Source organism: Amphiura filiformis, chromosome 15, assembly GCF_039555335.1.
Source record: "Amphiura filiformis chromosome 15, Afil_fr2py, whole genome shotgun sequence".
Classification (NCBI taxonomy): Eukaryota; Metazoa; Echinodermata; class Ophiuroidea; order Amphilepidida; family Amphiuridae; genus Amphiura; species Amphiura filiformis.
This window is the reverse complement of record NC_092642.1, coordinates 42,276,893-42,292,096: the sequence shown is the minus strand read 5'-3', so window position 1 is coordinate 42,292,096 and position 15,204 is coordinate 42,276,893. Positions and strand designations below refer to the sequence as shown.

The window sequence follows — 15,204 nt, the reverse complement described above, 5'->3', positions numbered from 1 at the left end:
ATCTCTAATTTCAAATAAGGTCCGCTATCTCTAAGGTTCGCTATCTCTAAGGTTCGCTATCACTAATTTCAAATAAGGTTCGCTATCTCTAATTTCAAACAAGGTTCGCTATCTCTAATTTCAAATCAGGCTCGCTATCTCTAATAAGGTTCGCTATCTCTAATTTTAAATAAGGTTCGCTATCTCTAATTTTAAATAAGGTTCGCTATCTCTAATTTTAAATAAGGTATAGATAGCGGACCTTATTTGAAATTAGAGATATCAGACCTTATTTAAAATTAAAGATAGCGGACCTTTTTTAAAATTAGAGATAGCGGACCTTTTCAAATTAGAGATAGCGGACCTTATTTAAAATTAGAGATAGTGGACCTTATTTAAGATTAGTGATAATCTAACCTTAGGTATAGCGCACCTAATCAAAATTAGTGATAGCGAACCTTAGAGATAGCGAACCTTAATTAATTAGGGATAGCGAACCCTAAACAAAATTAGTGATAGCGAACCTTAGGTATAGCGGACCTTTATTGCAATTAGTGATAACAAACCTTAGAGATAGCGAACCTTCAATAAATTAGTGATAGCGGACCTTATTCAAAATTAGTGATAGCGAACCTTATTTTAAATTAGTGATAGCGAACCTTATTTATAATTAGTGATATCGAACCTTAGAACTAGCGAACCTTATTCTAAATTAGTGATATCGAACCTTAGTAGCGGACCTTTTTTAGGTATAGCGAACCCTTTTCTCTATTAGAGATAGCGGGATTCTGATCTCCATAGACTTTACACGTTAATGATAGCGAACCTTAGAGATAGCAAACCTTAGAGATAGCGGTCCTTAGAGATAGCGGGATGTCACCAAAATACCAGTATTTAACTCCAATTTCTATTGGCAATTCAAATAATATGGAGTAAAAAACAAAATACATAGGAAAATACACATCACAAAACCTCTTTAACTTTAGAACCAAGGGACCGTTCACAAACACTTGTTAGGGAGGGGCCTGATGCAAATAGGGGGGCCCTTAAATGTGTGACCCTCCTAAGGGGGGGGGGGCTGAAAAAAATGACCACAAATTTTCCTGGGAAATTGAGTTAATATGCTTTTCTATGGGGTTGACCCATAGTTTTCATGTCAAAAAGAGGGGGGGTCCTGAAATTTATGAGATCTCAAAAGGGAGGGTCCGAAAAATTTTCACGATGAAATTATTTTGCATCAGGTCCCCCCTAACAAGTGTTTGTGAACGGTCCCCAAGTATGCGAGACCTTTGGTGCTTTCAGTACATGTATATGATAGCTTAATGTTACTACAAGGTAATAATTATAGTAACTCAATTTTCAAAAATGCCTCCTTTGAAAGATAAAATGATTTTGTATATGTGTGGTCTAACAGTAGAACCCAGGCCTCATGATCGTGAGATTGTGTGTTAGAGCCCAGCTTCGGTGGCCATGCGTAACTTATTTTGATCTAAACTATTGTACAGAGTTTCTTTGAGATTTCCTATAACCCAATAAGCCGTTCAAGCTCATTAGTGGCTGGCCTCACGACTGACTGTTATTGCTTCTTTCAGGAACTTTTCAACAGTAATTTATCCAAATTTATATCAATGGTTTAATAAAAGACCTCCTACCTGGCTGTTCTTTTCTTGTTTTACTTTCCGTTAATGGTCATTGATTTCACAATAAATGCATTTAGTTATAATGTGTTGTGCAGTTACATGAGTTTTTGTTGCTTATTATTGATTTCTATAATTTAATTGATTTGAGCAAATTGATTGCCACATGCAATGTTTATATTTTGGGATCTAGTCCAATTGTGTTGGGAATTGGGTACAATGTAGCAGACAGTCATAAATTTTTTTTTAAAGTCATATAATGACCAAAATAAAGCTCAAAATTTTGTAATTTAATTGATTTGATTTGAGCAAACTCATTGCCATATGCTATGTTCATATTTTGGGATCTAGTTCAATTGTGGAAGGCATTGGGTACAATGTAACAATGATGTCATAAAGAATCACTGAATGAGTAAAAATATTGTATTTGAGTCAAATATTATTTTATAGATTGTTTTATCACGCAGTTTTCTTTGCTTGTTTCATTTTTATTCAGGTTACATGAAGCTGCGAGGCTTGGGCAAGATGGCTGCTTAGAAGTGATGCTTGCAACTGGTGTCAACATAGGGGTGGCAGATACACATGGTATGTATGAAGATCAAATCAGTTACAAAATATTAGAACTTAAGGGGTGGGGTATGAACCTTTGGACAGTATTTATTGTGGGACATTAGAGCACATCAGACATATCAATTGCATTCTGAATACTGAAAAATGTCCTGATGATATCAAATAATTTTGATTTTTTGAAATTAGCAATGTAATACACATTTTATGGCAAATGATTAAAATTGATATTTTTGATATTTAACAGTACTGAAGACAACTTTATAAATCTGATGATTTATACTTAAAGTGTATGTAGGTGGGATGAAAAGTCGACGATCAATTGAAAATTTTGACCTTTTCATTATTGAAGATATGGATTTTTTCCCAAAACACCAACAAAAATTAGGTCTTTTTGGGGAAAAAATCCATATCTTCAATATGAAAGGTCAAAATTTTCAATTGACTGTCGGCTTTTCCTCCCAGCTACATACACTTTAAGAATATGTCATTAGATTTATAAAATTTATTTCGAGGACTTATATATCAAAAATGTGAAAAATATCAAATTTTAATAATTTGTCATAAAATTTGTATTATATCGTGAATTTCAAAAATGAAAATTATTTGATATCAGAAAGACATTCTTCGTATTCAGAATACAATTCGATATGGCTGATGTGCTCTCATGTCCCACAAAAAATACTGTCGAAATGCTAAAACGCTCATTCCAGATCCCTTAACATAGCCCCATATTTGTAGCACATTGTTGGAAGCTGAAACCAAAACCTGTTAATCATAAACTTGAAATTTGTGGGAGAGTGTGGGTCAGTGTTTAGAATTCATGCATCTGGTGCAAGAGGTCTTAGGTTTGATTCCCAGCGGTGGAAAGCTTGCTGGGATATTGACCTGGAAAAATAAAGTATGCATTTAATTGACAACATCTGTAGATTAAATTCAGACTTTCACTTTCCAAATGGTGTATGTAGAGTTGGGTATGAACCATGAGATAATTCTGTTCTTTGGAGGGGATGTTAAGCTGTCAGTCCCATGTACAGAAGAGCTATAACTGTACCCTAATCTGGCCCGTAGGCTGCCTATTGAGAATCCGTGACCTAGCACCAAAAGTATATTTTCTGATTTCATTGCTTATTTGTTTTGTCTGTAGGCCTAACTCCATTACATTACACTGCAATGGGAGGCTTTGTAACGCCAACACAGAGACTGCTGCATGCAAGAGCCTCAGTCAGAGCTAAAGATTTGTCGGACAAATCACCATTACACTATGCAGGTAAGGGTTAAATCAGGCGACATATACAGACCTAACTCCATTAGTTCTTGCTCGCGGTTTGAACTTCGCTGTCACTTCGCTCGCGGTTTGAACTTCGCTGTCACTGAGGAGGAAGTTCCGGTAGTTGAATTCATCACCGCTACAGAGTCTGCATGTCGGAATTTACCAGAGACTCAAGCGAATGAATTGCGTTCCAAAGTTGTGAATCTCGTTAGTAAACCAAAGAAAATTGATTCTAACATCAGTAAAGACGAAAGGAAAGCGCTTCAGGACTTAAGGACAGATCAGTCTATTCGTATTTTACCTGCCGATAAAGGCCGTTTGTGTGTGATTTTGGATACCACTGAATATCATCAAAAGTGTGAAGCCTTGCTCGGAGATACCAACACATACAAGAAGTTAGGAAAACGGGATCCTACCTCCAGATACAAGAAAAATCTTGTGTCAGTACTGCAGGACATTGAAAATGAAGGTGCCATAAACAGGGTCGAGTATCGGAAGTTGTACCCAACTGCTGAAAATTCCCCTAAGTTTTATGGTCTACCTAAGGTGCACAAACCGAACACTCCTTTGCGCCCAATAGTCAGCTGCATTGGCTCCATCACCTATAATTGTTCCAAATTAGTTGCGGACATTTTATCACCTCTTGTCGGAAAAACCAAACACCACATTTCCAATTCGCAGCAATTTGTCAAACTTATTAAAGATCAAAGAGTAGAGGAGGATGAAGAGCTAAGATCGTATGACGTAAGTGCCTTGTTCACGTCCGTCCCGGTTGACAAAGCACTTCGGATTGTACGCCCCGCCTAGAACAGGATAGTGCCCTCGGCGATAGAACTGAATTGTCACCTGACCAGATAGTTAGACTCTGTGAAGCTTGTCTTAAACAGTATTTTGTCTACAATGGAGAGTATTACGAACAGTTACATGGTGCGCCATGGGCCTTCCACTTTCTCCGATACTGTGTGACATTTACATGGAAGATCTTGAACAGAGAGCTATTGAGACAGCGCCCCACCCCCTCTGTGGTGGTTTCGCTATGTAGATGACACCCATTGTAAACTTAAGAAGTGTCACTCTCAAGAATTCACTGATCATCTCAATTCGCTGGATAAGGACATTCAATTTACCACTGAAGGAGAAGAGAATAACTCGCTTGCCTTTCTAGATACGCTCACCGTTATTCAACCAGACAGATCCACCAAAGTAACCATCTATCGCAAGAGTACACACACGGATCAATATCTGAATTTCGCCTCGAATCACCCCATTGATCATAAACTGGAGTCATCCGAACTTTGTACCATAGGGCTGATACTGTAGTCACTAACCACCAGGATCGCGAGGACGAAAAATCTCATGTCAACAATGCTCTAGCGAAATGTGGATATCCCAAATGGGCACTGGATAAAGCGAATCAACCAAAATCTCACAAAACGCGTGGACGTGGGCGATAAACGCCTAATAAAGGCCACGTGAGTGCTACCCTACATCAAAGGCACCTCTGAAGCTATTAGAAGGACATTTAGCAATTACGGTGTCAGCGTGTTCTTCAAACCAACTCGCACACTAAGACAAATCCTAGTGTCACCAAAGGACAAGACAGAAAAGAAAGACATTACAGGTCCGGTATATTACATCCCATGCCAGGGCAAAACTATAACCGGACAGTGCAAAGAATCTTATATTGGTGAAACTGAACGCTCCTTAAAAACACGGTTTCAGGAACATAGGAGGCCCAGCAGTACAGCATCAGAGGTCTCAAACCACATCCATATCGAGTCTCCTGGACATTTTGTGGACTTGGATAAAGTTCACATACTTGATAGGGACAGCAGGTGGTTCCAACGTGGAGTCAAGGAAGCAGTTCACATCAAAGCCAACCAACCATCTCTCAACAAAGAGGGGGGCCGGTTCAAACTCTCAGGAGTCTCACGAGTCTGTTATCAGGTCAAAGGTCAAAAGATCACGACCTGATACAGTCACTCACTCGCTGATGAAAGATGGAGTACCATCTGAAAATTCCGAGGTAGGAATTAATTCCTTGTGTTTGGATCAAACGTTTAAATCAAAATCTAACTCCATTACATTACACTGCAATGGGAGGCTTTGTAACGCCAACACAGAGACTGCTGCATGCAAGAGCCTCAGTCAGAGCTAAAGATTTGTCGGACAAATCACCATTACACTATGCAGGTAAGGGATAACAATACTAAATCAGGCGATACCTACAGGCCTAACTCCATTCATTATATAGGCTTTTTAGCCTGGCTTGAGCATTTTGTTTGAGCCTGGTCCCATCAGGACTCAAGCGTGTCTCCACATGGAGCGACTGTTTAAACAAACAAACAAACAAACATTACACTGCAATGGGAGGCTTTGTAACACCAACACAGAGACTGCTTCATGCTAGAGCCTCAGTCAGAGCTAAAGATTTGTCAGACAAATCACCATTACACTATGCAGGTAAGGGATAACAATACTAAATCAGGCGACATCTACAGGCCTAACTCCATTACATTACACTGCAATGGGAGGCTTTGCGCCAACACAGAGACTGCTGCATGCAAGAGCCTCAGTCAGAGCTAAAGATTTGTCAGACAAATCACCATTACACTATGCAGGTAAGGGATAACAATACTAAATCAGGCGACATCTACAGGCCTAACTCCATTACATTACACTGCAATGGGAGGCTTTGCGCCAACACAGAGACTGCTGCATGCAAGAGCCTCAGTCAGAGCTAAAGATTTGTCGGACAAATCACCATTACACTATGCAGGTAAGGGTTAAATCAGGCGACATATACAGACCTAACTCCATTACATTACACTGCAATGGGAGGCTTTGTAACGCCAACACAGAGACTGCTGCATGCAAGAGCCTCAGTCAGAGCTAAAGATTTGTCGGACAAATCACCATTACACTATGCAGGTAAGGGATAACAATACTAAATCAGGCGATACCTACAGGCCTAACTCCATTCATTATATAGGCTTTTTAGCCTGGCTTGAGCATTTTGTTTGAGCCTGGTCCCATCAGGACTCAAGTGTGTCTCCACATGGAGCGACCGTTTAAACAAACAAACAAACAAACATTACACTGCAATGGGAGGCTTTGTAACACCAACACAGAGACTGCTTCATGCTAGAGCCTCAGTCAGAGCTAAAGATTTGTCGGACAAATCACCATTACACTATGCAGGTAAGGGATAACAATACTAAATCAGGCGACATCTACAGGCCTAACTCCATTACATTACACTGCAATGGGAGGCTTTGTAACGCCAACACAGAGACTGCTTCATGCTAGAGCCTCAGTCAGAGCTAAAGATTTGTCGGACAAATCACCATTACACTATGCAGGTAAGGGATAACAATACTAAATCAGGCGACATCTACAGGCCTAACTCCATTACATTACACTGCAATGGGAGGCTTTGTAACACCAACACAGAGACTGCTTCATGCTAGAGCCTCAGTCAGAGCTAAAGATTTGTCAGACAAATCACCATTACACTAACTATGCAGGTAGGAGTTAACATCACTAAATCAAGCTTACTATTGTAAAAATTTCATTTGAATGAACACAGCTGCCCACAGCGTGATGTTTGCCTGTGTACACTGTGTGATGAAGTTGAACACCCATTGTGGGTAGCACGGAAGTTAATATCCAAGGTCTTATGGTTGTGTTATATTTTGAAATATGCTATGTATTCGGGTTGGATTATGTACAGGTTTTGGGAGTTTTGTTCATTCCAATGAAATTTTCACCATAAATCAAGCTGTATCTTAAAGAGGTATTCAGTTATTTAATTTTAAAAGCCAAAAATGAAAGATCAACATGATGTGAACAATTGTGACTGGACACTACGAATGAGCCGTAAACTCGACAAATTGTATTCTGAGTTACAGTGTAAAATGTGTGTGCAGGTCGTATTCATAGCTATCTCAATTCGGTGCGACAAGTATCTCATCAAACACTGTTTAAACCAATCAATAATCCTATTGCTGAAGAGGATAATCAGCTTCTACCTATTTATATTTAAATAGTTCTTATCTTTGTTTGCTTTGGCTAAATCATGTTCAAGTGGTGGATAACAAAGCATTGTATTTTGTCTAGGTATGTATAACCAACAATTAACAATGAGAGGACATTCCTGAACTTCGTTGACTTGGGGATGATTTGAAATGACCGCCAATTATGACTGTTTGATATTTATTACCAGAAATGTGGAAAAAGAGACACATGTAGAACCGAAACAAGGTACAATTTTGTTGAAGGAACAGAGTTCAACAAACCATAACCCCGCTTCTGGATATCGTTTGAAGTCAAATGATATACATGTACCATTTTAAAGCTTATGATATATTTTTCTAAACACGAAATAAAACAAAATTGACTGGGGGCCGACTTTACGGCTGGTTTGTGGTGTCCACTCACAATTTGTGATTAAAAAATCTGACCTGCTTCTAAATTTGACTCAAAGCTTTTTTCTTTGTATATTTTCTAAGTGAAATAGAGCACCTTCAAATTAAATAGTACATGTGAGCTCTAATTTTAACCTGTTGTTTTTGTTGCTTATTATTATTATTATTTCAGTTCTTGGTGGTCATTTAGAAGTGACACAAATCCTGTTGGATGCCAAAGGAGAAATAGATGCAAAGGAAGAGGTATGATAATGAATTTTATTTACTTATACCCATGTACCATTGGGGTATTCCAGTTGAAATCCATATACCCCTGTAGAAGATGTGACCTTAATCTCCCACACAGGGAGTGTAGATTTCAAATGGATTCACCCACAGGTAACCCCATTTGAAATTCACACTCCCTGTGTGAGAGATTAAGGTAATATCTTCCATAGGGGGTGTATAGGTTTCAGTTGGAACAGCATGAACTTGGACATGGTCACAATGTCAGTCGTGTGTCTATGTCCTATTTAAACAATTATATCAAGGAGAAATGAAGAATTATTGTTTTGCTGTAATTTCTGATTTTTATCAATTTTGGACATAGCCAGTTGAGTTCTGAATCTAAGCCCTCAATATGTGTGAGTGTGTCGATAGATGTGAATATGTTATACCAGCGCTTCCCAAACTTTGGGTCGTGAACCAAAAGTGGGTCGCAAAAAGCACTTCATCAGGTAGTCACAGACGCTTTAATGTAAAGAAAAAGTTTTAAAAATAAATAAAACGTAAGGCATTTGACCTTTTCTAGGTCAAATATTTACAGAAATAAATGCCCCAATTTTACCCAACTGGATCCAAAATTTAAAATTCTTTTGAAATTTTGTGAAATTTTTTGCAAAATTGTTTTTAAATTTAGCCCAAAATATGGGCTTCAGGTATAAAAGTGGGCAAAATTTGGAAAATTGGTATTAATTTGGTCCTCTTTAAGATTCTGTGAAGCACGCACATAAACAGACATGCACTTCAAATAATTTTGGTAAATAACAACATTGTATTATGTTGTGGGTCGCGCCATGTTTTTCTTGTGAAGTTTGGGCCATGGTAAAAAAAGTTTGGGAAGCCCTGAATTATACATTATTTTTTATGTCTGTCCGAGTCTGGTTTTTGTATTTGACAACCTGAATACAGTCAGTCTACTTTGAAGTACGAAGTACTGACGCGGACGCACACATTATGCCAACTTTAAAGGCACGCATACATCCAGCAGAGACGCAGCACTGCGCACTGTTTACTCACTGTTTATGCGCGCATTGTCACTTTGTACTTCAGATTGGACAAACTGTAGTCATGAATTTCCTGCTTTCTTTTTTTCAGTATGGCAAAACACCACTAATGATAGCATCACAACAGGGCCATGTGGCTCTTTGCAGAGAACTTATTGAGAGAGGTGCCAATGTCAATGCGCAAGAACAATTACTCAAGTAAGTGCCATGAGAAATAATTCCCAAATGGTTTAAATGGAGGAACCAAATCTCAGATATGGACTGAAATAGTAAACCTATACTATTTTTGACCTTAACGAGTATATATAGGCTGGCATCTTTGCGGGCAATTTTTTGTTCTCCATAACAACTTTTAATTCTCAGCCTTGATTTTCCGCTCAATTCGGGGATTTATTCTCCTCTCCAGACTGCAAACAATTTTAGCTGCTGTGGAAGATGCTTGCGGAAAATGGGCGCCAGAATCTGAAGCAAGCGAAAAACACCTATCATACGTCACACTATGGCCTGTCCTTATCGGTTACTAAACCAAGTCTCATAATTATGTACTTCATATTTGTGACATGATCAAGGGGAATGAGTCACATGTTGACCCTGATCGAAAAATTAGTTTTACATAATGTTTCTAAAGAGGACATTTAGAGCTTTCAGGAACTGAAAACCCAATGTTGATACGACTTTTTGTTGCGAAATTACATCAGTTTATCAATGGCTGAAAACAATATAAAACAAAACAATTTTAACACTTTCTTTGCCAATATCTCAAAATCGATATTAGCGACATCCAACTCATTTCCCTTGATCGTGTCACATTTTGTTTATCCTTTGTGTTTTTGCTAATAGGACTTCCCTGATGCTTGCATGTGAGCATGCTCATAGTGAAGTAGTTGATTTGTTGATCAAGCGTGGTGCAAGAGCCGATTTACATGATGCTCAGGGATTTGATGCGGCATATTATGCAGAGGCCAGTGGTCAGGAGGATGTCAAAAGTCATTTGGAAGCAGCGCCCTCTGTGGCAACATGGGATGTTGGTAAGTGATATCTGAAGTGATAACAGGGCTGTCAACTCTCACGCATTGGCCATGAGTCTCACGCATTGGGTCACTTTCTCACGGTCTCACGCCAAGGTAGTATAATCTCACGCCTAAAAGTAAATCTCATGCAAAAAGCTGAAAATTTAGTAAAATCTCACGCATCGCCATGAATAAATTGTTGTTCCTACCCCCCCCCCACCCCCCGCTTTTCACATTCTCGAGCGCCGTAGCTCAAATAATCATGGGTCAAAATGAACATTGAAGTCGGCAAATCCCGGTACGCCTCTGTTTCACGCCAAGCAATTCCAAAAAGTTGACAGCCCTGGTGATAAACAAAACATTTGATGTGTATTTTGTTTTCTTGAAGGTCTGAAATAATATATGATACAAAGGCCCTAGGTCATCAAGGCTATAACACCAGATGCTGTAAACTGGTGTTATTTTTTAGTCTGGATTAGGTTCAATTAATGCAATATGCATTTATTTGAAAAATCACAATATGCATGTTTGACCCATCTTGAAAACTAGAGAATACTTTAGTTTCAATAGGTCTGAAATTCTGTCAAATCCTCTCATAGGTGATAATATTGCCAATTAACTTAAGTGCATATTTCAGGCTCACAGGAGTAAAGAGAAAGGTGGCATCCTTTGAAAAAGGGGTAGAAAAAGTGGGCCTCAAATGTTGGCACTTACCCTATGGAGAGTTATAAGTTGGTAAGCATATACATGTAGCGTGTCTTGTCTCAAGTTGAGAGTAAGGCCATGTTGGATTTTGCAGTGGCATGTTCAAATCGGTCGCTAACCTAATCCCGCAGGTTGTATACACATGCATAGAAGGGCGATTTATCCATACGGTGGTGACACAACTGCATAAATGCACCGATTCGAATCTGCCACTGCGAAATGCAACATGGCATTACTCTTAACTTGAGGCAAGACCTACTATTAGTTGTAATACTGCTGTTATTTGCCTGTGTGTCAAGTTTTGAACTGTGAGTAAATTTTACCGAAATAAAGGCCCTCATAAAACAAAATTTGAATGGTTCTGCACTATTCCATTTCAAATCCACACCCCCATAGAAATTTTAGCTAAAGTCTTCCACAGAAGGTGTATTGGTTTCAAATACAATAGACAATTGGGTAATTCTCACTCCATTTGTGGAAGATGATAGCCATATACAGAGGGAGAATGGGTTTCAAAATAAATAACCCTGGCCAATTCCATTTGAAAAACATCCCTTCCCTCTGTGGAAGACTTCTTAAATCTTACACAAGTCTATGGCATATTTCAAATTAAATGGCACAATGCTGGCAGGCAAGTTATGAAGCACAGCAGAAAGTTACAGACCTGAAACTTCTCAACTTTTTTTGTTGCTCAAATTTCCATATTTTCTTCACTTTTCAGCCCAATTTGAGCTATTTACCCCCCAATTTCACACTGTTTTGTTAACTTTTTGGTCACAAAATGTCAGTCTCATGTCTGAAGTTGAGTTATGAGAAATTGGTCTTGAATATAAATCAAATGTTGTTCCTGGATATTTTTCACCCTATCCAGGTGATGATGATGAAGATGACAATGAGCCCAAAGCAGATGCAGTGGACTATATTGCTGAGTTCAAAGTTACCAATGAAAGAAGTGAATCACCTGTAACAGTACTATCACAACAAGAGGTTGGTTTGATGCATAAATTTAGTCTTATCTAACCTAATCTCATCTAGTCTAATTTAATCTTATCTGATTTATTCTAAGAATGAGGGAACCTATATGCTTATATGTGACATGATCAAGGGAAATGAGTCGAATGTCGCTAATATTGATTTTGAGATAATGGCAAAGAAAGTGTTAAAATTCTTTTGTTTTATATTGTTTTCAGCGATTGATAAATTGATGTAAGTTGGCAAAGAAAAGTTGTATCAACATGGGGTTTTCAGTTTCTGAAAGCTTCAAATGTCCTCTTTGTCGACCAGGGTCAACATATGACTCATTCCCTTGATCATGTCACATATGTCTTATCTCAAATTGAGAGAAACGCAATGATAGATTTTGCAGTGGCAGATTCTAATCGTGTGCGCTAACCTATCCTGTGTGGCTTGTACACACACATACAAGAGGACATTTGTCACCAGCGTAAAAATCTCTGAAATTCCACTATTTGGGACAAAATTTCCCAATGTTATGTAAAGTTTCAGATTTTGATCCCTTCTGCCTGAAATTTACTTTGCTCACCCCTTACTCCTCTTGAAAAAAATTGTGGCACTGCTACTGCTGAAAGTCAATTTTTCTCTCTTTTAACTTCAGATAAAGGAAGTCAAGCAGTCAAATGGGTTATCAAGAGATGATAGTAATGAAATCAAGGTGAGTCATGTGTCAAAGAAATTAGATGGGGAGAGCTTGGCATCTGTCATGTGTGTCACTCATGGAGGCGAAAAGTAGTGTCCTCTGAGTTTTCTTCATGTGCCTGACAAATTTCAAGTGTTTTCTTGCAATCTTGGTGTAATGTTTTGTGCCAATTACACAGAGTAGGTGCTATATTGGCAGCTATGTAATACTCATGTATTAAGATGCCAATTGTTGTTCCATTACGGCCTTTGCTGAAAATGCCCGAGGTGTACTATTTGTAGTCAGTGGTGATGTGAACGCAGGTGGTCTTTTTAGGAGGTACAGAGAGCCTAAATTTGGCAAAGAAAATACGCTGATTTTGCAGATTTAAGGGGGTGATGCCCCCATCCAGCATTCACCACTGTCCATGAGCAACTTTCCAACATGGAGTGATACTTGGGACTGATTTCTTTTGTTTATTTGCTGAGGAGTCTTAAACAATATTGATATGGACTACTCGCCAAACAAAAAGCACGCAAACAGGTTCTCATTCATCATAGACTCAACTGCAATTTGCATACAGATGATAGAAATGTATTCATGGTTGCTTTTGAAATACATAAGTCCCAGACAATGTTGTATTGTAGCTGAACGTGTTGAGGTAGGTTACATGCGTACTTTGTGGAAGCTCAGATAGCTTGGATACAATATCGTATTTGATGATTATACAGATTGGTTGTGTGTACATTACAGCATCATAAACATGTGTGCACATAATGATCTGTTCACAAATTAATTATACCCACATTAGTTGTCTTTACAAAAAAATAGTTCAGTTTTCCTACAAAAAAGGAATCAATCTAAAACCATTAATCACTCCAATTATCCCCTGCTGATTGCCTATTAATAAAGTTGTCAACAGAGTGTGAAAAGTGCCCAACAGGTTCCATAATAACATCATAACATTTTTCTATCAGTTGGTTTACCCACTGTTGTTTATTATTCGGGTGGGTCTGGCCGGCTGGGAGTGAAATTAGCCAAATGGGGATAATTTCCAGTAATTAGGCTTGGTTTTATGTCCTTTTTCGTAGAATCTGTATAATTCAGTGATAAGGACTGTGTGCATACTGAACATACTCTCATTTATCCATCATTGACCTGACCTCATTCTTAAAGATTTTCCTTTGAATCTTATTGTAATACTATATATATAGGAATTGGAAGAAGAGAATGAGGTGTTGAATGAAGAGTTGAGACAGGTCAACTTAGATCACAAGAAAGCAGTAGACAGAATAGCATCAATGGAGCAACACATTCAACAGTTAACATCGGTAAGTCATGTTAACTGTAACAAATGATTACAAAATTAAGTAAACATCCGCCTTGGCCAACGCTGAGCAGGTGTCTTTGATGACTGGGTTATTCCATTTGAAATCCTTACACCCCCTAATGGAAGACATGACCTTAATCCCTTAATCTCCCACACAGGGTGTGTAGATTTGAAATGGGAAAGGTCATATCTTCCATAGGGGTGTGTGGATTTCAACTGGATTAGCCCATTCTTATTTTAGGTTGAGTAGTATCCCTTTACTGAGATGGCTTTCCACATCTTTCTGTCCTGCATTACTGTCCCATTGCTTGAGTCCACTAATTTGGAGTCTGCTTTCCATGCCTTCCTATTTTAGCACAAACTTGCTTGAAAATTGCAAATTGTTCTTCAGTGTCTATATACTAGGCTTATATGTGACCATCCACCACAAAGTGGTAGTAAAGTCGGCTCTAAGTCATTTTCTGTTTATTGCCGATTTTGACAGAATGCGCTTTCAGCTTTAAAATGACACCTCAACCAGCTTCATCCGACATCTGGAAGTGAAGTTCTGGTTCATCAGAGGACAAATTCCTAATATTCTTTACATAGAAATCCATATACTGTTTTTGATTGTATCTCAAAATGGAAAATGCCGACTTTACGACCAGTTTGTGGTGGATGGGCACATATATGATTACAAATTACCACAACTAGCGGGATACCCACGCTTCGCGCGGGTCCCCGCTAGATGAGTAAATGGGAGCGTTCACTATAACAGGAAGAATTACTGAACAGGTAGAATCATTGAAAAGGTACATTTTATTTATCTAAATCTGTCTCTTCTTACATTTTCTTTTTTAGTTTCTTCTGCTTAGCTTGTGATTTTCCGTTTCCATGTTATTTATTTATTTAACCCGCTCCCAATATTTTCTAAATCTGTTCTTTCTTACATTTCCCTTTTAGCATCTTTTTTTTTTATTTGCTGCTTGTGATTTCCCGTTTCCATATTTTTTTACTTTCTGTTCTCATTATTTTAGCTTCTTTTTTTTCTTACATTTCCTGATTAGTTTCTTTCCTTCTTTGTTTCGTTCCCGTTTCATTTAGTTACTTTAACCTGTTGGCCTAATTACTCGTACCTTTTTGTCCTCATTTAAATTTTATTTTTCTTTATAGTACCGCTTCATGTTGTTTATACAACACTCATCTTTTCCCGTATTTATTACGTCCTCTCATAGCGTGTCTGCGGACGTGTTCACCCGGTATCCTGTGACCCGTCCATGTACCTTTTTGTCCTTTATTTTTCCTTCTTTCCGTATTATCATGTCCACTGGTCTCTGGCTCGCAAGTCGTGTGGCTCTGCGCCGCGTTCTGCTGCTGAATTTGCGTAATGCGATTA

The 15,204-nt window shown here is 38.4% G+C and overlaps 1 protein-coding gene across 2 annotated transcripts in view; it reads left to right on the top strand.

Moving 5' to 3' along the window:
- The window catches only part of LOC140171656 (uncharacterized), a 55,565-nt gene that overhangs the window by 26,452 nt on the left and 13,909 nt on the right, over positions 1-15,204 (top strand). Inside the window, exons 4-11 of one of the 2 annotated variants that reach the window (XM_072194950.1) lie at positions 2,113-2,201; positions 3,331-3,453; positions 8,056-8,126; positions 9,240-9,346; positions 9,989-10,176; positions 11,735-11,850; positions 12,479-12,535; positions 13,714-13,830. In XM_072194950.1, the coding sequence (XP_072051051.1) occupies positions 2,113-2,201; positions 3,331-3,453; positions 8,056-8,126; positions 9,240-9,346; positions 9,989-10,176; positions 11,735-11,850; positions 12,479-12,535; positions 13,714-13,830 (868 nt within the window). Of the gene's footprint in view, positions 1-2,112; positions 2,202-3,330; positions 3,454-6,700; positions 6,819-8,055; positions 8,127-9,239; positions 9,347-9,988; positions 10,177-11,734; positions 11,851-12,478; positions 12,536-13,713; positions 13,831-15,204 lie in introns of those variants that run through there. The other variant, XM_072194949.1, reaches the window with a different exon arrangement.